This window comes from Ursus americanus, chromosome 25, assembly GCF_024610735.1.
Source record: "Ursus americanus isolate L20-20 chromosome 25, mUrsAme1.1.p, whole genome shotgun sequence".
NCBI lineage: Eukaryota > Metazoa > Chordata > Mammalia > Carnivora > Ursidae > Ursus > Ursus americanus.
The window spans coordinates 13,841,657-13,866,360 of NC_142151.1; the positions used below are offsets into that span (position 1 = coordinate 13,841,657).

Below are 24,704 nucleotides of genomic sequence, written 5' to 3' on the forward strand. Positions count from 1 at the left end.
TGACTTTATGGCATATCCTGGAAGTACTATTTTAAATTAAATTCCTAATAACTGGTCTATTTATTTTCTTTAATTTGTGCCTTTAAGAATGAAATCCAGTATTTGTTGGATAAAATGAATAGTTTTGAAAGTGAAAACACATAGAAGTTTCTAGTTAATAGAATGCCATTTTGCTCAGTATCTTCTCTGGGTTTTGTTTTGTTGTGGGTTTTTTTTTTGTAGAATATATAATGTTATAAAATATTTCTGTGTAGTGTTTACTTTTAATCAAATATTTATTCAGTTTCTATGTACCAAACACCAAGCTTTACACTAAAGATTTTACTTCCCATCTTTGTTTCCATATAGTGTTTTATTGCTTCATTTTATGTCTTGAGTAAACAAGACATAATATATGAAGTGACATCACCAAGAGAACAGTGACCAGAGGCAGAGATTAACATCAAGAATTCTTCTTTCTTCCTTTTTAATTAGCTGGGTTGTATTTTCTTTTTTATATTTCTTCTTAATAAAAGATTTAACAATGTAGTTTATATTAGTATAGCTTACCATGTGATTTCCAAAACCAGAAATTTTTTTTGGTTTTTGCTTGGTTATAGCATGAACAGAAGGCATAAAATCATTCAGTCCTTGGCAGCGGGAGCCCAGGGGTGGCGTGGGAGGAGATGTGCTTAAGCTGTCCTGTAATTTTCACCCCTCAGCCACCCCGAATAAATGTAGTGTCTAAGTAAAAACAGGGTGCTTATTGTGTAAGCCAGCTTTGAGACAGGTCCTTTACCTCTGCATTCCTGCTTGCTCCCTCCCCTCCTAGAATACTTGCTCAGGATAGCATTTTTAAAGTAAACACTGTTTACTGAAACATATGCTGACAGGGCATCAGAATCATAGGAAGCTCAGAAGTGAGTTTTTCGTAAGACGTCTCCAGGTGACGTTTAGTGTTCAGCTTTCCAAGTTGTTTCCATGGAGACAATTGGGAAGCCACAAATATCCGACTGTGAGGAGCAGTGTACAGAGAACAATTATTCTAAAGTTTAGGCAAGTTCCAGGAAAGATTGAAGCATCACAGATCTGAGAAAATCAGAGTAAATATGCACATTAGGCATATGGCAGGTTGATATAAGAGCCATGTCTTTTTTCATTAGTGAGATTCACAGAAATTAAGAGAGGTTTTTCTTTGTTTTGTTTTGTGTTGTTTTGCTTTGTTTTTTTGTTTTTCCCCAGACTAAAAAGGTATTTCAGGGGCACCTGGGTGGCTCAGTTGGTTAAGTGTCTGCCTTCAGCTCAGGTCATGATGCTGGGATCCTGGGATCGAGCCCCACATCGGGCTCCCTACTCCATGGGGAGCCTGCTTCTCTCTCTTCCTCTGCTGCTTCCCTTGCTTATGCTCTCTCTCAAATAAATAAATAAAATATTTTTAAAAAATAGTAAAAAAATAAAAAGGTATTTGAAATTTACCACTTTGTTTTCTTTCCAGTTTTCTTTTCTTTTTCTTTTTTTTGAAAGATTTTATTTGTGTATTTGACAGAGAGAGACACAGCCAGCGAGAGAGGGAACACAAGCAGGGGGAGTGGGAGAGGAAGAAGCAGGCTCCCAGCGGAGCAGGGAGCCCAGTGCGGGGCTAGATCCCAGGACCCTGGGATCACGCCCTGAGCCGAAGGCAGACACTTAATGACCGAGCCACCCAGGCACCCCTCTTTCCAGTTTTAAGCTCATGAAAGCAGAACCCTGACTTTCATTTTCCTCCCATTCTCTTTCTTACAGATGGCCATCAAGACCTAGACTTGTAAACTTAATTTGTTTTGTTTTCTGTGTGTTCTTTTAGGTGTTCACAGTTGCCGTGTAGTTGGTAAGGGTTGCTCCTTCCTAGTTCACCCTGACCCTCTGTCTTTCTGTGTTTCAGGGAAGAAGAGCCCAGACCTAGGGGAGTATGACCCCCTCACACAGGCCGATAGTGATGAGAGCGAGGATGATCTTGTGCTCAACTTGCAGCAGAAGAATGGAGGGGTCAAAAACGGGAAGAGCCCTCTGGGAGAGGTGCCAGAGCCTGACTCAGATGCTGAGGCTGTGGGGGCTGCAAAGCCACATCTTTCGGAGGTCGCCACAGAGGGGTACCCCTCGGAACCCCTTGGGGGCCTGGAGCAGAAGGCAGCCTCTTCCATCGTGTCTTATGTGCGCACCTCTGTCTTTCTGCTAACTTTGGTCATCTCCACGATCCTAGTGCTTGTATGTGCTTTCCTGATCCCCTGTCCCCCCAGAGATCTGCACAGCACTTGGAGCCGCCAGCTGGGCCCCCAGGGAGGTGAGTTGTAGGATTTCTCGCCCTAATTCTGTAAAATTTCATGTTTACCTGTAGTTCTGTAAAACTTCGGATGACGTTGAAAATTCCCTCCAGGTCCTTACTACAAATAAACGTGTATCATGTAACACCTCTCTCCCCGTGTGTGGAGGTGGTTAGGAGGTTAAGATTGGAAATGAAACAAAAAGATAGATTGATACGGCTCCAGAAACTCGGGAGGGTCACTGCCCTGTTGTGTTTCTATTGGCGTTGGTCTTAATTAGATGCAGAGGACAGAACATTGGTTTGCTGTGTCCCTGCAGTGCAGCCAACACTGTATTAGCGGAGAGCAAAGCTGTAGGACAGGCTCTTTACAGAGAAAGTAAGGCCCGGGGCCTGGCCAGACCAGAGGCCAGGGCTTTTTACGACCCTCAGGCATTTGTTGGTGATAGGAGCCTGACCTGGTTTGAATCTAAAATAATTTCAAGTAAAATCAACTTGCTATCTTGCAGTGTTTCCTTTCTTCCTCCTGGTGGTTGGGGTGGTGCCACCCAAGTAATTCTAGCTATTGTGTCTTATTCTGGAGCAGGTTTCTTTGAAACAGCTTGCTCTGGGTCATGAATGGGGATTACATCTCAGCGGTCAGTGCTGAGCAGTCTTGTGTTTTGTAAACTTCATTGGGGTGAAAGGGGGTCGGAACACACCACCCCAAAATATGTCGCTTTGGCATATTGTTTATTTTGAGCCGCAGGCACATGAGTAACAGCAGGCACAAGGAGGGCACTCTGACTTTGACCTTTAATTCTTCCCGGAAAGCAGGAGATGAAAATCCCATGTGCAAGATTCCCTCTCCATACCAGGAAGAAAGAAATATTCTCATCAACAGAGACGGGGAGTTGAGGCCGAGGGGAATCTGTGCAAACAGACCTTGTTAAAATAACTCTTACCTTCCTGTAGTCTCCTCGACCGTGTTGGTCCCCTTTCCAGGGCTGCCGCTCTTTGTTCAATGAGTACAGAAGCCCTGAGGCCTCGCCAGCTCTGCTGCAGGCCTTTATGTTCTGTCGGGGCTCCCATGGACATGGGGAATCTTATTAAATAGACTTGAATGCTTTCCTTTTGTTAATCTGTCTTCTTAATCAGTTATCTCGTTTTCTGTTTTGTTACTCGGTCCCACTAGAAATCCTAAGAGGGTAGAGGAGAAATTTTCCCTCCCCTACAATACTCATCTTGATCCTAGAACTATTTTACCACCGACACGTCACTGGTCCTAGTTGGCTGAGCTTTGGATGAGTTCTGTGTTCTCACTGTTACTGTCTCTCAAGGCACAACCGAGCAGATGTGACTTACGGTCTGCTCCCAGCACGTGGGGATCTCTCCCTTCCTTTTTTGATGGTCCTTCTTCTTTTTAAAGATTTTATTTATTTGAGAGAGAGAGCAGAGATAGCAAGAGAGAGCATGAGCGGGGAGGAGAGGGAGAAGCAGGGTCCTGCTGAGCAGGGAGCCTGACGTGGGGCTCAACGTGGGGCTCAATCCCAGGACCCTGGGATCATGACCTGAGCCACAGGCTGATGCTTAGCTGACTGAATTACCCAGGCGCCCCCCTTTTTTTGATGGTTCTAAGTGAGCTCTTATAGGTATACGGTATAAAGACTAGGAACAAATTGTTGGTATACCCACCACCAAGTTAAAGAAATGGGACATTTGGGTGCCTGGGTGGCTCAGTCAGTTAAGTGTCAGGCTCTTGATTTCAGTGCAGTCATGATCTCAAGGTCCTGGGATCAAGCCCCTTGTTGGGCTCCATGTTTGGTGGGGAGTCTGCTAGAGGATTCTCTCCCTACCTCTCCCTCTGTCCCTGCCCCTACCACTTCTGCTCTCTTTCCCTCTCTCTCTCTCTCAAATAAGTAAATCTTAAAAAAAAAAAAGAAAGAAATAGGACATTATAAATACCTTTGAAACCCCCATGTGTCCCTCTTCACCAAAGCTATGTCTTCCTGCCAAAGAGTTCTACTGTCCTGAGTTTTGTGTCATTATTTCTTTACTTTTTGTTAAAGTTTTACCACATGGTAAAATAGTTTTGCCTATTTTGAAATTTATATAAATGTAATTAAGCAGTCTTCTGTGACTTGCTTTTATTTAGCATGTTTATAAAAGCATTTTTTTGAGATTCAATATTGATGCCCTGTAACTAGAGTTTATTCATTGTTACCACTGTCTCATTTCCCATGGTATGAATATCCCATGACTTACTGATCCATTTTACTGCTGATGAACATTTTGGTGGCTTCCGTTTTTTAAAAAATAAATAATGCTATTAGGAAGATTCTTGTGCATGTTTCGTGATGCAACATGTAAGACTTTCTCTCGGGCACTGACTTATGACTGATACTGCTAGGTCGTCGGGTGTGTGCGTGTTCAATCCTGGTAGTTTATGCTAAATTACTTTCCAGAGTGGTTATACCAATTTACACGTCCACCAGCCACGCGGTGAGTTCTCTCCGTATTTGGCAGGCATCCTCTGACTCTACACTGTCGAGGGGCAGGACAGCACTGTCTACCTTGTCACTGCCCAGGCTGGAAGTCCAGGCTCCCTGCTAGGCCTCTGCTGACACCACTCTGGCAGGGGTGGGGGCCTGCCTCATTAATGCCGGGTGGGGTAGAACTGTAGGCTTCCCTTGCGTGTGGAGGACCCTAGGTGGGGAGGAAAGTCCTGGCTCCCCACCTGGCCTTCTCTGACATGACCCTGGTTGGGAGATGGAGGGTAGAAGTCTAGGCTCCCACTTAGCCTTTGTTGTAGGGCTGGGGGTGGGGCCACAGTTCTACGGGTGTGGCGTTTGGTTGGAGTGGAACAGTTAACATCTAAAACTTATTTCTGTCTTATGATGCTGTTCCCCTCTTGCACCTATGGCTGGAGGAGCCAGCTTTTCTTGGGCCTTTTTTGTCTGTACCTGTTGGCATTTCTGGGCTGCCGGCTTCTGTAGCACCTTGTCTGGACATATGAGGCCAGAAGAAAACCCAGGGGAGTCATCACCTTGTCATTCTGTGGGCTTTGCAATCCCCAGCCAGCCTACCTCCTCTCCACCTTCCAGAGTCTTCTTACATTTGTTTTCTCTGTAACGTGCAGGGAGTTTAGGTATTCTTAGAGGAATAGGCAGAATTGTGTCTAGCAACCAGGAGTCTGCCTGGGTTTTATGAAGGTGCTGGCAGTGCCATGTGTCAGTTCCCTTTCTAACATGCAGCAGAGAACTGGTTTGTAGTGACTTAACTCAGGACTTTTTTTTTTGTTTTTGATGTGTTTATCAGGTGGGGACCTGTCTCCATTGGAATTGGCTGATGTGAATGGAGACGGCCTGCGTGATGTCCTTCTCTCCTTTGTAACTTCAAGGAACAGGAGTGCAATCGGTAAGAGACATGCACGTCTTTTAGAGGCTGCTACAGGAGAAGCTCACTGATTGGAGGGGCTGTGAGCTAAGAGAAAACATCAGGGTTGTCTCCTGAAGGGCACTGTGGAAAAGGGTCTGAGTGAAGAGAAAGTCATCATGGGTCTATCACACATGACAAACTTTATCAGAAAGCTCCTGCATGTAAGTAAAGCTCCTTTAAAGAAATCATGGAGAGCCGTAGCTGACAGGAACTTTTAGTAGTCACCCAGTCCTGTGAAGAAAGGGAGACCCAGAGGAGAAGTGACTTGTCCACACACTTGCAATGAACAGCAATAGTTCTTAAGGTTCTTGTGTTTTCTCCCAGCCAATTTTCCATTGCTTCTTAGATTACAGTAAATGTTGACACAATCCTACCTTCTCATCCCCAGTAGAAAACTTCTTGTTCATGTTCTAAAATATTTTTACCCACATTACCGTGGCCGGGTGCTTTCTTTTTATTGCTTCTGTTTACTCCTCTCTCTCTCTCTCCTCTCCATCCTGCTGTCTGCTTTGGAAGGCTGACCAGCATGCATTAGGTCAACAGGCTCCCTTGCCTGCCAATTTCCAGTTGGGTTTGGCCAATAAGGAGCATAGGCAAGAAATTGGAGGAGAGGAAGAGAATGAGGAGAGGTTTTTTATTCCCTTGGCTCCCTCCCCAGCAGGGTGACCTCAGGCAGGCTACATCCTTGATCATAGGTCACATCCTCTCTTAAGGTGGACTTTCTTTTTCTGGATTTCAGGAATCACTTCCTCTCCTGTCTCTTTGGGCCTGGAAGCGGTTATAGTTCTGAGGGACTGTGCTATCCCGCATGGTTTCTCTACACCCTGACCATATCTTTGTAAATAATCTCTTTATTAAACCTTACCCGACTTAACCTGATTGAGTGTGCTGATACACATCAACTGAAGAAAAAAAAAAGGAGGTTGCATTTTCAACATAGGTACCTGGGGCTCCTGGTTTGTCCTGCAGCATCCATTAAAGTGGGTGCAGCCTGCAGTCTATAAACTGATACAGTAACTGTGGTTTGAGGCTGAGGATGCCCTAGTAGCTACTTTTTAATCATCCAGGCCCTGGGATAGTCGAGGTATGTTTTAGAGAATTGTAGGCTGCCTGCTTCTCTGGTGTTATTAGAAGTACCTTCCTGAGTCTTGTGTAATACGTAGAAGCGATTTAAGAATAGATCTGTTTACAGAGAGGACCTTCAGCCTCGAAGGTTGACTTTTGACTTTAATCGACTTTAATTACATTTTTTTTCTGCCTATGACTCATTAACCTTCGAAGCAAAAATTTTCCCCTTCCACTTTTAGATTCAGAGATTTTTTTTTAATCATTTGGTATGGACTCGTATGGCAAGGCTATGGGTTTGGACACAATACGGACCAGCCTGATTTGGTTACAGATTATAAAAAGAATAGAGCTAATATATGGTACTTCCTGTAGACAAAGCACTAGTGTAAGTACATAACAAATGTTATGAATGAATTTATCCCTCCATATAATTCTTAATTAGGGGTAGACTAATATTATCACCCCTATTTGCAGATGGGGAAACCGAGACATAGGGAGGTTAAGGAAGGGGCTCAAAGTTCCATACCTGGTAGATGGTAGAGCTGGGATCCAAACGGTGTAGCTGAGAGACTGTCTCTAGAGTTCATGTCCTTGGCCCTTAAGTTTTCCCAAGTATTCTTGGGAAACTACTGAAGCTGTATCAGCCGATTCCATGGGACTCTAGACCGGGAAGACCTACTAATCATTGCTAAGTTGTAATCTTCAGGTTTATTTTTAAAATACTTACTTCTTGTGCGTTCAGGGAGCACTTACTAGCAACAATGAGAATGCAGGTATTTCTTTACTCCCTGCTCTGTACGTGTTCCAGGTCGGTGTCACTTTTCCGAGCATGCCCTTCCCTCTTGATTTTGTTGGTGGTGGTGTTCTCAACAATGACTTTCCCATATTCTGGATTTTGCTCCTGTCTTTTATTCAGCAAATGATTGCTTGGTTGCTGTATGTGCTAGGTGCTCTGCGAGGCGCTGAGACTACAGAAATGAATGTGGTAGTCTTTATCCTTCAGGATATGACTATTTAGTGGGGGCCGACGTGACAGACACGTGAGCAAGCGTGGCCTGGAAGAGGTCCACAGCATCTCGTCTGACACGAGGAATGTGTTAAGCAGATATGATAGGTACCCTGTTGTTCAGACTTGGCGCCAGGAATATGGAAGGCTGTGGAATACACGGGTGCGAGTTGCTGCCTCAGCACCATTTACTTGTGGTTTTTTGGCTTCCTGCTCCACCTGGACTGTTACCTTCTCTCCTTTCCTTTGTTGTGTCTCTTGTGTGCTTTTAGGTGTCTCAAAGCCAGCTGCTGTTCTCGTGTGCCTTTCGGGGATGAATGGCAGCACACTCTGGTCGAGTCCCCTCCCCGAGGAGGCCCGGGACATTACGTGTTTGGATCTGATGCCAGGAAGCATGGCTGAAACCATCTGCCTTGTGACAGGGACACACAAAATGTTCCGTGCATTCAATGCGACATCAGGTAAAGATCATTCCACGGAAGTCTCTGTTCCAGTGAGCTGTTAATCTCGGATCAGAACAATCTCGTATGGAGGGGACCTTTCCGCTCCCACATGGTGCAAAGTCTGATTTTACTACTTTGGAAGGTGGATTTAGGGTAAACAGAAAGGGTTTGAATAGGGTGAGTGATAGATCATGGTTAAACCTGTTTGGTGATAGGATGGGGCTAAGCTGAGTTACCCAAACAGAAACTACCCTGAGGCTTTTGGTTTCTAAGTAGTCCTCCTACTCTGTTACAAAAGACAGCTGTGCTTTGTCTCTTCCTATTTGATATAGATGGGGTCCATATGTAAACTTGGCCATTAACCACTTAGAAAAAGGTCAGGGAAGAAACTGAGGTTTGTTGATGCATGTTGATTTGGCCTTTTAACTTCTTACTATATTTAGACATCCGTGACATGAAGAATGAGAAAGAATCAAATATAACGAAGGCCCCATACAAAACCATAAGTGTACTGCTTTTTAACGCTGTGGACTTGACCGAAGCTGAATACATAGCAACCTTCCTAGTTTTAGAGGTTGGAATTTGGTAGTGGGGTAGTTCTGAGTAAAAAAAATTTAAATGTGAATTAACTGCAGAGCTGAAGTCATTTTGAAAACCTCCTATGATTTCCCTGCTCATTTGAACATGTGGTAGGAGAGAGAGTTGGTCTGGTTCGATTCCCCTGGATGGTTCCTTAATATTTGTAATAATCTCTAACAGACCCATTCCTCTGCCTCAGACAAGTGGGCTCCTCTTTCTTAGAGAGACTTCGGCGCCTCCATTTTATCTAAAAAACCTAGGTGTGAAGTTATCACATGGGTTTATTAGTCAGACACTTGAGGATTTCAGCTCACACCCCCTGCTCCCTTCATCCCCAGTAAGATTAAAAGAAAAGGAGTTGCCATCTGTCGTTTGCCCATTGAGTTTCTCTTTTCTGACCCGGGAGCATTGCATCTGCCTTTTCCAGAGGCCAAAAGCCATCATTGTGATCAGCCTATTTGTGCCCCCCCAGGGAAAGCCATTTGGACTTTAAACCCAAACTACTTATCCAATGGTACCCTGGCTGCCCCAGGGGTGGTGTTGCCGGACTTGGATGAAGATGGCGTTAGAGACCTTGTCGTTCTGGCCATTGGGGAATTGCAGGTATGCTCTACGTGAAATGGTCTCTGTTTCTCAGAGGAAGTGCTTCAATTTCAGTCAGTTCCTAGTATTGTTATTATAAGTGCTGCTTGAAACCTTTTTACAAAGGCTTAGGTTTAAGAAAATTCTCTCTGGGAGATTTAATGAATAAATTGCCATCATGAACCCATTTTCCCGGCAGTCTCATTATGTTCCCATTGATTGTGGCATGGTGAAGCTTCGGAGCCAGAGAGGTCTGTGTTTAAATTCCTGCTCCACTGTAGCTCTGTGGCCTTGGGCAAGCCATGGAATCTCTCCAAGATATAACATGGGAACGTTCTATCTATGAACGGGGTTATTGTGAAAGTAGGAGCTAACGTATTTGAAGAACCTATAGTAGTGCCTATTTTTTACCGTGTGGGTGTATTGTTAGTTATATTATGTATACTTAACCTTTATATAAAACAATAAGACAGTTCATAAAATATATATGGGAAACATCATATGTTGAATAAGTGATAACAACAATGGCCTAAGAAAGAATAGTTGTAACATGGGCTATGACAATACAGACTTTGAGTCTAGTATACTTGTCCTTAGATCATGCTCCTTGATTATGCTTTGCTGGAGCTCCCGTGTGCTGGAACTCATTATCCTGTGCACAGATCGAATAATAGGAGTTTTCCTTCCTAACTCACAGGGAAGAAAACATTAATGACCAGACTTATCTCCATTTTAAGTTTTTACTCCTAACACTTTTCTTCGAGCTTGTTTCAAAGTTCCTTTAAGACTTTTTCTCAGACTTCCTATGTGTGTTTGCCGGGAAATGCTTGTGGATGAAAGAATTGAATAATTGGTAAATAATTTGTGGGAAAATGTGAATATAGATCATTTTGCTTCATTTGGTAGCTTATTTTAATTTTAAAAGACCTCGTGTTTGCTGTTGTGACTTTTGTAATGCATATACTGGAGTAGTGATAAAATCTGCAACTAAAATGACTGAATAGAATGAAATCTATCAGTAGTTTCTGCTTTTCTGCCGGGAGCACTGTAAACAAACGGAAAGTGCTTCTCCAGGCACAGGTTTTGGGCGCGGTGGTCGAGTACATCTGGTGATACTTTGTAAGATGAGAGCAAAGAAGTAAGGTAAATTTCTGAAGGCTAGGTAGTTCAAAGGGTACTTTCTGTTAGTTTTCCTTCCACTAGCAAGTTGGTCTCAAGGTAGATTGAACCAAAAACTCGACAAATAGTTACATAATCTTTTTTTTTTATCCCAGTCATTGTGAATAAAGAGACCAAGGTCTAGGGAAAATTTCAGTAACTGCATCCACCAGGGAGTGATTATCTGAAGGTCCTAAACGTGGGAAGCATGGGGAGTTTCTTTTTAATGATTTAATGAAGTATGGTTAGCAGAGGCATAGCAAGAAATTGAACAAGTTTCTATATCCTGAGCAAGTTTGAAAATTTTGGCCTTCATACCCTATTGGCTTCTTCTTAGCCAGTGGTAGTTGGCAGGCTAGAGGTTCAGGCTTTTAGGGACCCTCCACAGTGAGGCAGTCTCTGTTGGAGAAATTTCCTACTCTATGCAAAGTGTCCTGTCCAACTTGCCTCACAGAATTTACTTATTTACACATAGTGTAGAGGTATGAATAGCCTCCATTCTGTCTGAAAAGTGATAGTACTAAAAAAATCTTAGAGAAGCAATGGGTTTAGAGCAGTAGCCTCACCTTTATACTGCCCTGTTTTGACCTCTAATGCCAGCCACAAAGAGCCTGGGGAACCTAAGCTGTGGCTTACTCTGAGCTATAGTATGGAAGGCTCTCTCTTCTTAAGTAATGGAACATATTAGATCTATGATTTAGACTGATTGCATTCTTAGGTCTGGGTTTAGAGTGAGGTGGGCTTGAGACAGAGGAACTGATGGTTTGGGGTTAGAGCAACTGATTTGGTCTAGAACATTAGTGGGAAGGGACCTCAAAGCCATGTGGTTGACCGCCTCACACCATGTTATAATCTCTATACAGTATTCCAGATGCATTGGCACCCATACTCTCCTCGAGTCCTCAGGCTAATGGGAATATCACTGATTTGTAAGACAGTTCATTTCACTTTTGGTCAGGTCTAGAGAATTCTGTGATATTGGTGAGAATTTGCTTTCTCATAGCTTCTACTGACTGTTTCAGCTTTGGCTACTTTGAACGAATCTAATCCTCTTTCTGCATAGAAGCCCATTAGCCTTAGTCTCATCCCACTAAGCCTGCTACTCGCAAGGCTAAGTACCCCCAATTTCTCATACTGTCCCCCATGCAACATGAAACCTAGATCCCTCTCTTTCTCGCTTTCTTTCCCTTTGCACTCCATTTTATCCATGTTTCTTTTAAAATGTCATACCTGTATCTGAAAATGGTACCCTAACCAGTTACATCAATGTAAGGAAATTGTTGCTTCTTTTGATATAGGCTTTATATTTCTATTAATGCAGCTGAAGATTGTGATAGTCTAAGATTTAGTTTTTGTTTATAATCCGTTAAAGCACCCACACCGTTTAATTAATCAATTAATTAATGGCCCCATTTCTTCTTTCAGATTTTGACTCATCTTCCAAGCCTAAGACTTCTTTGAATTTTGAGTTTGTCATACAGCGTATTAGCTATCCCTTTCAGCTTTGTGATAAGCTTGAGATAAACTATTCATTCAAGTCTTTGATGAGAATGATCAGTAGGAATGGGACAATAGTAGAGTGTTGTGACATTCCACAAAAATCTCCCTCTGGATTGGCATTGACTCACTCTGGGTACACTGAAAACCATATCTTTTTATCTTGTCCAAAAGAATTCATGATGCTAAACTTTGTCAAATCTTTACTGAAGTCAGGATATCACTACAATTCTCGTATTTCCCAACTAGTGACTCTACTCTTTAAAGAAAACCCTCTAGAGCAGGGGTTGGCAAACTGTGACCTGTAAGCCAAATTTGGCCCCCTGCCTGTTTTTGTAAATAAAGTTTTATTGGAGCACAGTCATGCCTATTCTTTTATTATTATCCATGGTTGCTTTCATGCTATTGTGGTCGACTAGTTGCTTCAGAAATCATCCGGCTTGCAAAACCTACAGTGTTTACCATTTGGCTCTTCACAGGACAGGTTTGCTGATCTCTCCTTGAGAGTAAGGTTGATAGCAGCCAGGCAGGCTAACCATGTAATGTTATGATGGGAGAGGCTGCCTGTATTGATTTTAGCTGGGACCAAATATTACTGGATTTCTGAGTAGGAGAGTAGAGACCCGGGAGTCAGCTGTCCTTTAGTTAGCTCTGGGCCAGAATTCTGTGCCTCAGAAGACTGTTCATCAAGCAACAACCGAGCTTCAGAGAAACTGCCTGGGCTACCACAAAGATGGTTTTTGCACATATCTACCAAGGGAATGGAAATGTTGGCTTCAATTTCTTGCTTCCGGGGGAAAAAATGAAGCAGGTTTGGCTTTGTGCTTTCCAACTTTGGGAAGGGTTTCTGAACCCTTAGCTAATGAGAAAGTAGCGACTTCTGGAGAAACTGCTTGGTTAGGAAACGACACGGCATCTACTGACTCCATTTTTTCCCTTCTTCAGCCAGATCTGTGCTTTCTGCTGGTGTCCGGCCGGACAGGGAGTCCAGTGGGCCGGCCCGTGAAGTACAGCATCGTGGGAGTGGGGAATCTGATTGGCCCTCAGGTTTATGTCACCACAAATGGGGCTGTCTACATCCTGTTTGGCTTTGGTAAGAAGCAAAGCTAGTCTTGCTGCTGTTCCCCATCTGTGTGTGTGGTAGGCCTCCTTTTAATTGCTGACACCAGCCCTTTCGCCACCTCCTGTCCCCGGGGCCTCTCACTCTCCCCCCACCATTGCCGGTTATTAACTCTGCTTTCCCCGGCTGCCTTCTCCAAAGAGAAGTCTCTTTGTCCAGTGTCTGCTCCATCCCTTCCCTACTCCGTGTTGGACCGGTCTGGGCGGACCCTGTGAGACCCATCTGATCAGGCTCTGTGTCTCTCGCTCAGATCCTCACCCTGGGAGAGTTCTAGTAAATTCAGCTTCTCAGTGTTGGTTCTTCCTGTGGTGCTAGGAAATATCCAAGCTGTCGCCCTGCGGGACATTTTTGTTCAGGCCCAAAATCGAGACAGCTTACCACCTTCTCTGCAGATAGAAGAGCCAGAATGGGAGAAGCGAAGATCCATCAACCTGTCCGAGCTCATTGACATTTACAGGTAGGGCAGGTGTCTGACCTTGTCACAGTTGAGTCTCCTGAGATCTCACGAGCCGTGGAGTCTCCACGTTTGCTCGGGCCAGTGAATAAGGGGGCCGAGGTTTGGGGGGAGACAGTGCCAGCCTTAATATACCATCTTCCGATCTGGTGAGGTAGAGACGTTCTTTTCTTGGTGACATAGCGTGCTGAAAGCTGTGCTGGTGATCATGATTTGTGGTCGCTCTGCACACAGACTGCAAAGAAGGCTATTTGTTGAGTGTTCTGAGTCAGAGCGGGGCAGGCTGAGATGGGGAGACCTTCAGGCAGGGAGAGAGATTTATGTAAAAAACCTGCTTGTAAAACTGGGCTGAAGTATCTGCCCTACTCTTTTTCTGTGTTTTTCTCTTAGTTGAAGAATCATTTTGGCAGGAGCAAGGCTAGCAGCCATGAACTCTTATCTTTTATTCTTGTTTATTTCTTAATCAAAAACATGTCGCCTGTCCATGCAGTGGATTTTACCCATTTAACCCCAGGCCTGGGTAGTGATTGTCTTCATTCTCTTCTATCAGATGTGTCAGATCATTTTCTAGCATTTTCTAGCATTTTCTCAGGCAGTATCGCATTGTTCCAGTCAATTGGGCAGGTGTTAAATCGAATGGTCCCAGTTGTCCAGAAAAAGAAATAATTCGATGCAGTGTAGACCACAAGTTGCTGTCCAAGCTTGGGGACAGTCTCAGGCCTCCTGTCCAGGTCTCCCTCCGCTTCCCTGCCATTATCCTTGGCTCTGTTATTGTGCCCAGAGTATCCGAAGTGAGAGATCTGGCTCCGCAGCCCTTCTCCTGGAAGTTCCTTTTGAACTTGCATGAATTTTCCAGGGATTCTTGCTTTCTAAAATGAAACTCAACTGGAATGACAGAGTGCCCCCCTCGATCAGATAATGGTGGGAAGTGAATACAGGAGTATATAGAAACACGTACCCCGAGAGAAAGAGCCCCAGTTTGTGGGTCCGGAATCTCATCCAAGCGGGAGACTGACTGTTGGGTCCTGTTTAATTCAGTGATGGTGTTGAGCTACTGCAGATGGTGGAGGCACCTGACTCCAACTGCAGCAACCTCCTGATGACAACCAGACAAGGCCTCGTCCTGCTTCGGGGGCAAAATCTTACCCCTTCCTGGACACTGAGCCTGCAAGGCCTGCACAGGTTTGCCGTGGGCTCCTCCTAAGGGTTGCTGTTTTGATCTGCTTTCCCACGTTTAAAAATTGCCCAGAGCAATTGCTTGATATCGGGGGTGGTGCAGGAGAAGAGGGAGAAAGAAGTCCTGGTTTTCCTCTTCTGCGGCTTCACTACTGATGGCTTTGTTCTCCTTTGCAGCCAGCCTACGCCTGGGTATTTTACTGATGATCAGACCTTAGACTTCCTTCTCCAGATACAGGATGGAGTTGGGATGAAAAAGGTAAAACTCTGCGACTGAAATCAATGAAAACATCTATAAAGTGCATTTCCTGTGTCCAGCCATATGCTAGGCACTGTGAGAAGTAAGACCCTAAGATGTGGTCCCTTCCTTCAGAGAACTCGAAGCCTAGCTGTTGGATAAAATGAAGACTCACACTTTAGTGCTAAAATCTATAGCGTCGGAAGCTTTCCCAGCTAACCTCCTTGCTGTACGTGAATTCCCTCTTCTGAATTCTTAACTTACAGTTAGGCAGCAGGAACCTTCTGAAGTCTCTTGGTGGGGAAAGACAGGCGTAAATAAACTTCGTACTTCAGTACATAGCTTCCTAAGATTTCAGAGAAGGCGGGGTATCTGGGGTCGCTGGGTTGTTATGGAGGACTTAGTAAGGGAGGGAAAAATGATGAGCAGAACCTTGAAAGTTGAATTATACTTATATGAGCAGGGGGATGGGAAGGCCTGTCGGGTCAAGAACACCGACACCAGAGGTCGTGCATGTTCCAGGGACACTGAATAGATCCTTCTGATTTTACGTGAGGTTGCATATTGTGAAGACATATGATTGGATAGGAAGTTTTCATTCTTTTTTTTTTTTTTTTTTAAGATTTATTTGAGAGAGAGAGAGAGCATGGACGTACACACCTGAGCATGGGGAGGGGCAGACAGAGAGGGGGAGGGAGAATCTCAAGCAGACTCCGTACCCAGCGAGGAGCCGATGTGGGGCTCCGTCTCACCACCCTGAGATCATGACCTGAGCCGAAATCAAGAGTTGGATGCTTAACTGACTGAGCCACCCAGGCGCCCCCAGTTTTCATTCTTATTACAGGGAGAATTAGAGTTTTTAAGATTTCTTTTTTATAATTAACCTAGCTTTTTGGTTTATCTTCACTGTAAAATATGTATATATATATTGCACACTGTTCCCTGGGACCCAACCTAACACTTAATCATCGCCTCTAATGTCTGCCAAGTTCCGTGCAGATGCACCGATAAGGTCTTTGGAGACACAGTGATGATGAAGACAAGCCCCCGGTCTCGTGTCGTTCGTAGTCACTGGGGTGCCTGTAGGCTCACAGCTCTCCCACGTGTGCTGAGTGCTGTAATGGAGGTCCACACAATGCCACGGGGGCGTGGGGAGCAGATAGAGTGAAGGGAGTCAAGAGGTGCTTCATGCTGGTTGTGGGCTAGATGTTCATGTCATGAAAGCAGAGAAGTGGTTTGCTGGATCCATATATAAGGAGAGGCTGAGGGGCATTTCCGCCAGAGAGATCCGAGTGAGCTCAGCTGAAGGAAGGCCCTGAAAAGCAGGGCTGCAGCATTTAGGTGACGATTGGGAGGCGGTAGGGTTATTTGGTCCTGAGCGGAGGACAGATCTGATGATAAAGGCATCACTTCAGGGGGAGTCTTCCAGCGGTGCTGTGCAGGAAAGATGCAATGTCCGATTGTGTTTCGAAAGAATTTCAGGTAGAGATTGCCATTTTCATTGGCATTCCCAGCAGGTTTAAGGGAGGGGGTATACATAGCTTGATTAAGAGCTGAGATGCTGGGGCGCCTGGGTGGCACAGCGGGTAAGCGTCTGCCTTTGGCTCAGGGCGTGATCCCGGCGTTATGGGATCGAGCCCCACGTCAGGCTCCTCTGCTATGAGCCTGCTTCTTCCTCTCCCACTCCCCCTGCTTGTGTTCCCTCTCTCGCTGGCTGTCTCTATCTCTTTCAAATAAATAAATAAAATCTTTAAAAAAAAAAAAAAAAGCTGAGATGCTGCGGGTTTGGACCTGGAATTTAATCCTGGCTCCACTACTTAGTGGTGGCCTTGGGCAAATAACATACTCTCACGTAACTGTGGATTCTATGTCTATAAAGTGGGGGTGATGGTATCACCTGTCTTCCTGGGGTTATCATGACAGTTAAATAATGTGTGTTTGACTGGATACAGTTTTTTAGTGTGGTGTCTCAAGACTTTTCTCCCAAACCACCAAAGGGCATCTTGAACTGCTGGCTGGGGGGAGTCTGTCCCTCCAGGTGGCGCCAGAACCTTTTGTGTGGCAGAGTCTGAGCAGGCCACAGAAGGCGGACCGAGGGCTGGAAGAGTAGGGAAGTGGTTGCTGACAGGCGTGCAGTCCTTCCCCTTAGCGAAGACCAGAGACTGAGGGAAGGGGCCATAAAGACAGGGGCTGGAGGGGGATGGGGAGTTTCTTGTGGATTTGGGCCAAGGAGAGGCTCTAAAACTGTGAGGTACGAGGTATTTGGGGTGAAAAGGAGATAGAAGTGTGGCCAGGAATTACGAGCTTGGTCCCTTCATTATCCTGTGAAGAGATGCAGCTGAGGAATGTATTTTCTCTTGGTTCATTTGTTTGCCTGTCTCGATGTGCTCTTTTGAATTTGAGGCCAGCCTGGGGGTGAGGGACCTACGCGTGACACCCAGGAGTCGAACCCATAGAGCTTGTAGCATGGCGCCTAGGACAGGCGTCCACTCAGTCACTGTCCCCTCCGTGGGCGCTGCGGGCGTGGGAGGGAAGGAGGCGCTGCTGTGGGCATCTGGTTACAGCGCCTCCCCTCCAAAGGGCTGCGCTCTCTGCACCAGGACTGCCACAGACACCGAACAGTCCTGAGTTCCAGCCCGTCCCCGAGCCGCCATTCTATCCTCTGCAGAACAAGAGGTGGATCGAATGATTTATCATGTCCCCTTCCCACCTGAGAATTCAGCAGACCTTTAAACTCTACAAAATGGGGACCAGGGCTGCAGAAAACCAGGTCTGGTCCCTCGTCGCTGTTTAATGCTCTCTGAACGCCAAGTTTGTTCACATGTAATAAACTCAACCTGTTAATATATGTGGGTTTTCATTCTTTTGTGTGTTTTCTTGGCCTGCTGCCTTATTTTTAAGAGAGGGAGTGGGGGGAGGGGCAGAAGGAGAGGGAGAGAGAAGCTTGAGCAGGCTCCGTGCCCAGTGCAGAGCCCGACGTGGGGCTCCATCTCGCAACCCTGAGATCACGACCTGAGCTGAAATCAAGAGTTGGTTGCCGCACTGACCGAGCCACCCAGGCGCCCCAGCCTGCCGCCTTTCTGAAGGTGGGCTGTACTCACTGTCTCCTCTTTTGCAGATGATGGTGGTGGATGGAGACTCAGGCTCCATTTCCTGGAGTTACACTGCTCCCTGTCACATGAAAGAGACGCCAGCCACCTCGGCAGTTACTTCAGACCAGAAGTCTGTCTTCCTCTTCTGGGCTGAAGGGATGTCAGCAGCATCTCCCAGTTCTGTGAGCCTGGCGGGCGTGGGGCCGGGGGTCCTTTTGTCCCTAGGGGAGATGACAGCTGCTCTGCGGGGCTGACTGGGTCTGGAGGGTTAGTGGGGCAGCCACGCTTCCCAGGGGGTGGGGGTCAAACACGGAAGCACCCGAGTGGGCAGGGCTGGAACCTGCTTCTTCCTGAGCTCTGCTCGCCCTGGCCTTGCCTTTCAGCCGAGCGCTGTGAACGCTGCCCGCAGCCCCTGGCCACCGGCTGCTGACGGCGGGAGGCTAGATAGAGGATAAGTCCTCTCAAGATGCTAGGTCCGGATTTCCAGATGCTTCACATGTGCTACAGTCAAAGAGAAGGCACTGTGACTGGTCTGGAATGGGCAGAGGAGCTTTCATGGCGGGCGAGGCTGGGCTTCGAGGCGAATAAACTGAGTCTGCAGAAACGGTGTGGGGCGGGGATGGCCAGGCAGTTGGAGAGCACATGGACGAGGCGGAGATTGAGGTTCACCTGGGGGGGGCTATAGGAGAGAAGGTCTGATGCCAGAAGGCAGGGTTTCGAAAGTCTTAAATGCTATCCTGCAGTATTTTAATGGGGTTGATGAGGCTGCCACCTCTACTAGGTGCTTGGGAGTTTTTGATAAGATCCATCCTGAGTTGGTTCAATGAAACATACCTTTTTTTTTTTTTAAGATTTTATTTATTTATTTATTTGAGATAGCGAGAGAGAGAGAGAGAGAGAGAGCACAAGAAGGGGGAGTGGCAGACAGAGGCAGAGGGAGAAGCACGCTCCCCACTAAGCAGGGAGCCTGATGTGGGACTCAATCCCAGGACCCTGGGATCATGACCTGAGCCGAAGGCAGACCCTTAACTGACTGAGCCACCCAGGCGCCCCTAAGAAGATTTTTGTGATTTTAGCTAAATACTTGCAATTGGCTTTAATACCCGGTGAGAGGAGATGTCTTTTCGTATGTACATTTTGCTTCCACGATGCCCCACCTGCTGCAAGAGATGAGCCAGTGTCCTAACACCGCCACAGGCAGAAGGCTGGGGTCCCCCCCGGGCATGCACATTTCCATTCTTTGTTTTCTCATAAGGGAGAATGCATTTTCTAGTTCTGCTGGTTTGAAGAAGTTAGTGATGAGTCTGTTTTGAGCTCTCTGACATGTTTCTCGTATATGGGAGTTTCTCTCAAACACATGCTTGTTGTTGGGGGTCAGGTCATAGCATCTGAGAGGAATGAGAAATCACTGCGGTCTCCTCTGTCCCTTTCACCGGAGGGCTGTCACATGTGGGAATGTAGAGTTACCTATGTTCTTCCCTTTTGCTTCTCATTGGCAGGATGTCATCCCAGGAACTGGGCCACCCAGCCTTCACCACCTTTACCTCCTGCATCCAGCATTCCCCTCTCTTCTTCTGGATCTGACCAATGCCACGGGCACAGTGACGGCTTCAGAGGGTGAGTCCCAGTGACAGTGGGGGCCGTGTGCACAGACGAGGGGAGAAGGTGTGCTGGCTGTGTGTGTGTGGGGATGCCATTGTCTCACCGAGGGAGGGAGGGACGCGTGCCTTCAGACAACATGGGGGGGGGCAGTTGAGCCACTCCCATGCATCCCTGGTGCTCAGGGCCATTGCCAGAGTGCTCCCTCTGGGAGGAGCGCCAGGCTCGCAGGCTGAGAACCCAGTCCTCTTAGGCTGAGAGCTGAGGGCAAGTGCAGCCCCAGTCTCACAGGGTTCTCAGGTGGACGTGATTCACGCAGCCACTCGTTCAGCAGACGTTCGTTGAGCTACATCTGTGTGTCGGCCACTGTGCCGGGTGCTGGGAACGAATACAAGTAAGGCTAGAATACAAGTAGAATAAACTGTGAGGAACATGATGGACGTAGCGTGTTGTCTCCAGGACACCGGTGTAGGATCGGTGGAGACTTTCTTCTGGCTAGTACGAGTATGCATGCCTAGTGCGTAGAAGTCGCTGCCAAGAGAAAAGTCAGGAAAAAGAAAGATCGCACGGAATCTGACCACTCATTACCCTATTAACCTTTTGGAAGCAGCCTTCACCTTTATGTATGTATGTAAATAACACGGCATAGCAAAATTTGGGTCAAATATTAGAGACCTGTCATCCAGGCAGTCAAAGCTCTGGAAACTCAGCCAGCGCTGCCTCCTGGTCTGGAAGCGTCTGACGGTCTCCTCCTCAGAGATCCTTTGCCTCACTCTGGCCTGAAGGAGTCTGCAGTTCTTGCTGGGAGGGATGCGAGGGGAGGAAGACCAGATGGGCCACTTTTCCATTCAAAGGCTTGCTCTCGATGTACGATGTACGAACTCATTTGCCTTCAACTTAAAGCTGGTGCTTGTGACTCTCAATTAGTTGGGATACATTGGGAAGAAGGGCTCATCTGGAATTTGCAAGAACCCCTGCCCCCTGGCTTCGTGTGGGTGGCGGGGTGGGGGAGGCGTCATCCTGCAGAATCCTGTGGTTGGACCTAGATGACTTGTTTCTCAGTACTAGCATAAATTATTACTCAGGGAGCGTTAAATAGTGGTAATTAGGAATCGAGACCCTTTGTAGTACAACACCTGTTTTAAGGATAAGACAAAACAAGCACTGGCGAGGCAGGTAGCTTCTGTGACTGTGCCGACAGTCTGGGAATTCTCAGAAGTCTGGTCTGCTGTGCTCACATTCTGCCAAATTGTCAGCACTGTTGGCATATCCTCATTTCCTGATTTGGGGCTTTCTCAGAAACAGCTTCAGAAAAGGAAAGGTCCAAAGAGCGAGAGGAATGTGCTGTTTTGCCGGCCCCTGTCATTGCCCACTGTGCGCTCCTGTGGTGCCGTGTGTTTATGTGCTCAGTGAACTTCGTGCATGAATGAATGAGGGAGTAAATGAATGAATGAATCTAGTTGCTGAGTCAAGCCAGTGTCCTGTTAACAGGAGTTTTCTGTCCTCGTTAATTGCTCTTGTTTTTGTCCTTCCTCAGTTGGAATTAACGACCTCTGGAAAGATGCCTTTTATGTTACCAGGACAACAGGGCCAAGCTCCGAAGGCCATCCAGCACCCCTGGTGGTCAGCAAGCTTAGTCTACGGTGGGCGCTGATGGAAGGCCAGGTGGTCCAACTCGAGGACACCGCCCCCAAAATTGGCCGCGGGGAGCTGCGAAGATTCCTCTCTAGGATAAAGTTTGTTGATCCTCCCCACCAGGTGAATCTCTTCTGAAAGATATGTTTGATTACTCCTAAGGGTTTGGGGCAAATGCTACCAACTCCAACTTTGTTCCCTAGAAAGTAGGGGGGGGGGAGCCTTCTTGGTTAGCTAGGTGTCAAGAACCAGTTGTTCGAGAGCGGCACTGTTTTCTTAGGGTGCTTGATGACCATTCAGAAATGGTACTCAGTTGTTTTTAGCTGGGAATGGCACCATCCCCCTTAGGGGACACTTGGAAATGTGGGGTCCTGGTGTCTGTTGTCTCAGTGACTGAGGGGTATGGATAGGACTGGTGTTTTCTGGGTAGGGGCTAGTGATGCTAACATCACACAGCGTGGGGCAGTTACATACTCCAAAGAACGATCTTGCTCAAAACGCTAACCTCGCAGCCCTCAAATACTGTGTGGTCTAGTTCAATGTTCAAGAGTTTATCATGGAGAAAAACAGTCTCTGGATCTTTCTGGAAGGACTTACGAGCAATCAGGGCTAGATCAAAGGACAGAAGAGTAGAGAAATAGCCTGACCTTTGGGTTTCCTCCATTTCTCTGTCATGAAAAAAGTGAAAGTTGCTGATACCTGTACTCTTTCCCCTAGATATAGTCCGATGGAATCTTCCGTTTCAGAAGAAGCGAACAGAGCGATACTGTCTCTCTCCCGGCAGCGTCAAGTCAGTCCTTTGGAGAGAAGGAAGACCTCAACCTCATGTCACCACCTCTGCGTGATTGTTGCACTTTGGAGTGTGCGTTGGAGTTCTCTGATGACGGCACGATCCACTTGGCTGGGGATCTGAGCTACCTTTTCAGTCCCTGCATTAACGCCCTCTAGGCACTCCATGGATAGTTTGGAAATGTGAATCTTACGGTTTATTTTTTGTGTGTCTAATTTATGAACTGCTGCTGGGAAATTCCGGTGAGGTTCTTCCCTGGAACATGTTGTTTTGCGTTATGCCACATGTATGTACGTATTGGTATTGTGAAGAAATCGTTTCTAGATCTGTTCTAAGCTCCAGGGACCCAGTTTCTTGTCCTTCCGAAATACACCTGGTTTGTCTGGTCGTCTTGAGACTTCCAGGTGCCCTGCCTCTGATCAGGGCCGCTCATCCTTTCCCTCCGTGTTCTCTCACCACCTGTACCTTGGCTTCTTCGCCATCCTAGCGCCAGGGAGACACACGGACAGTGGGAGGCTGAGGGAACGATCTGCACATTTATTTTCATCTTTTATCTTCCATAGCCTCCCGCCTCACAACCTTTCCATCTCTACACACGTGGTGACCGTCCCCACCACCACATTCCTCTCGGAAGGGGAGCAAGAGCAGCAGAGTCTGTGGGCAGCCTCTGACACGGTCCCTGTGCTCTTGTGTGGTCCTGATTGGCCTGCCCATCGTGACCTTTTCCCTGCAGTCACTTCGGAAGTGCTCGTGTGTGTGTATTGCCCTAGGTCTGTGAAGTCAGGAACTATTCAGGCAGGTAGCCTTATCCCTGCCTCATCTCCACTCTGCTCTCTTAGCATCTCCTATGAGCTGTCCTCTGTACTGCCTCTCATTTGCCCTCTTTTAGTCAGATTTTTGCTTTGCTTGCATGAGAGCAAAGCTGTTTCTGGATTTTTATTCTTGCTCCTCGAGTCCCGTATGCAACCATTTCCTTCCTTGCAGAGCCTTTGAAGCGCTGTATTTGGAGAAATTGCCTATGTAAATACTCTAACTTTTATAATTGCTTAAGTTCTTTAGAATTATCTACCGTGCTACTTCTCCCTTCTTCCATAAATATGTTACTTCTATTAAGTTCTCTCCTAAACTTCTAGGTCATTGTTTATATAGCAGAAAGTCCCACGTTAGCCAGTGGAGAACTGCTTTTCTTCTTGAATAATTTTGATAGGTCATACCCGAGTGCAACTCAGGTTCTGTCTTTACTTGGGCCTGTATCTTTTTAGCTTGTATTAATAGAGGGAGTCCAGAAAAATTTAGAGATTACAGAAATTTAGGGATCCCGGATTTGAAGGGATGTGTATTACTTGCCCAATGGTAGGCATTATGACATAACAGGAGATTGGTAGCAATAGCAGATTGGCCTGCCAGATTTCTAGGCACCCCCTTGCCCTTAAGGCCCTGAAAGCAAATTTGGTTTCAACACTTTGGGAAGCATGTGTGGGTCCAGCTTTTTGTAAACTTGGGGGAACAGTTAGAGGATATCCAAGAGGATAGGGATGATTCTAGATTCACTTCTAGAGTTTGAATCTGCTTGGGTAGAAGAGCCTAGGATCTTGTTTGGTCCGGTAGAGGATTCTAAGGACTAATTCATAGTTGACTGAATAGCTACAACTTGACCTGTGGTCCTGCGGCCCGGGCTGAGCCAGCTGCGCCTCGCCCTCGTTCTTCAGCATGTCGAGGCTTTCTGGGAAAGCCACTTTAGGTAGAGGAGTAAAATGCAAAGTTGTTTACTGAGGGCCCGATCTGGGGGGTGGGATCCTTTGGGTAGAAGATGGTGTTTATGCCGGGTGAGTCCCAGAAATAAGAGGAAGCTAGAAGAGCATCAATTCTTAAATTCTTCCCGGTGTGTTTACAAACTAACTTAGCATAGATTGTTTTGACTCTGGTTAAGTTTGAATCCATTTTTGCTAGACACAGGACAGGCTGTAGTTTTCCCCTTCCTCCTGCAGCCAGGGCAGAGGGTTAGAATGGTGGCCAAGGATTGCAGAAGCTTCATCTGACCAGCGTGGGTGCTAGTCTGTCAGGTGTGTCCCTACACTTCCTTCTCCTTGTCCCTACACATCCATCCAAGCAGACATCTAAGATAGGAAGAGCTCCTTCCTTCCCCCACCCCAGCAAGGCCAGCGTGACTGCCACTTAGGGATAGCTGTGACTTGTGCGGGTACAAGGATCTTCCTTCTCCCAAGCTCTCCTCCTCACTATCCTTACAGGCCCTTCCACCCTAGACAGCGTCCCCCCCAGCCCCCAGATGCTCTCTCCTCCCCCTCCCAGTCGGGTATGCTGATACCAACCCCCTTGAATGTGAATGGCTACTTTTATTGCCCATACTACAGAAGAGCCAGCTGGTATAATGTCAGGAAGCACTATTTAAAATGTGAATTGTTGCAGAACAAATAAATACAATGTATAGGAAACACACTTGTGTCATTCTCATTCATCTCAGCCATCATGATGGTTTGTTGTCCCTTACGGCAAAGAGGAAGGACAAGTGGGTGGGTGAGTTGGAGTTCCAGAGAGGAGTGTATGCTGTGAC

The 24,704-nt window shown here is 46.5% G+C and overlaps 1 protein-coding gene across 2 annotated transcripts in view; it reads left to right on the top strand.

The window, feature by feature from the left end:
- FAM234B (family with sequence similarity 234 member B) overlaps positions 1-24,606 on the top strand; it is a 34,081-nt gene extending 9,475 nt beyond the window's left edge. Inside the window, exons 2-13 of one of the 2 annotated variants that reach the window (XM_045781398.2) lie at positions 1,901-2,299; positions 5,576-5,674; positions 8,042-8,230; positions 9,264-9,394; positions 12,974-13,121; positions 13,464-13,605; positions 14,641-14,784; positions 14,956-15,037; positions 18,135-18,290; positions 19,608-19,725; positions 21,245-21,465; positions 22,060-24,606. In XM_045781398.2, the coding sequence (XP_045637354.1) occupies positions 1,901-2,299; positions 5,576-5,674; positions 8,042-8,230; positions 9,264-9,394; positions 12,974-13,121; positions 13,464-13,605; positions 14,641-14,784; positions 14,956-15,037; positions 18,135-18,290; positions 19,608-19,725; positions 21,245-21,465; positions 22,060-22,065 (1,835 nt within the window). In that variant the 3' untranslated portion in view covers positions 22,066-24,606. Of the gene's footprint in view, positions 1-1,900; positions 2,300-5,575; positions 5,675-8,041; positions 8,231-9,263; positions 9,395-12,973; positions 13,122-13,463; positions 13,606-14,640; positions 14,785-14,955; positions 15,038-18,134; positions 18,291-19,607; positions 19,726-21,244; positions 21,481-22,059 lie in introns of those variants that run through there. The other variant, XM_087855647.1, reaches the window with a different exon arrangement.
- The last annotated feature ends 98 nt before the right edge of the window (positions 24,607-24,704 follow it).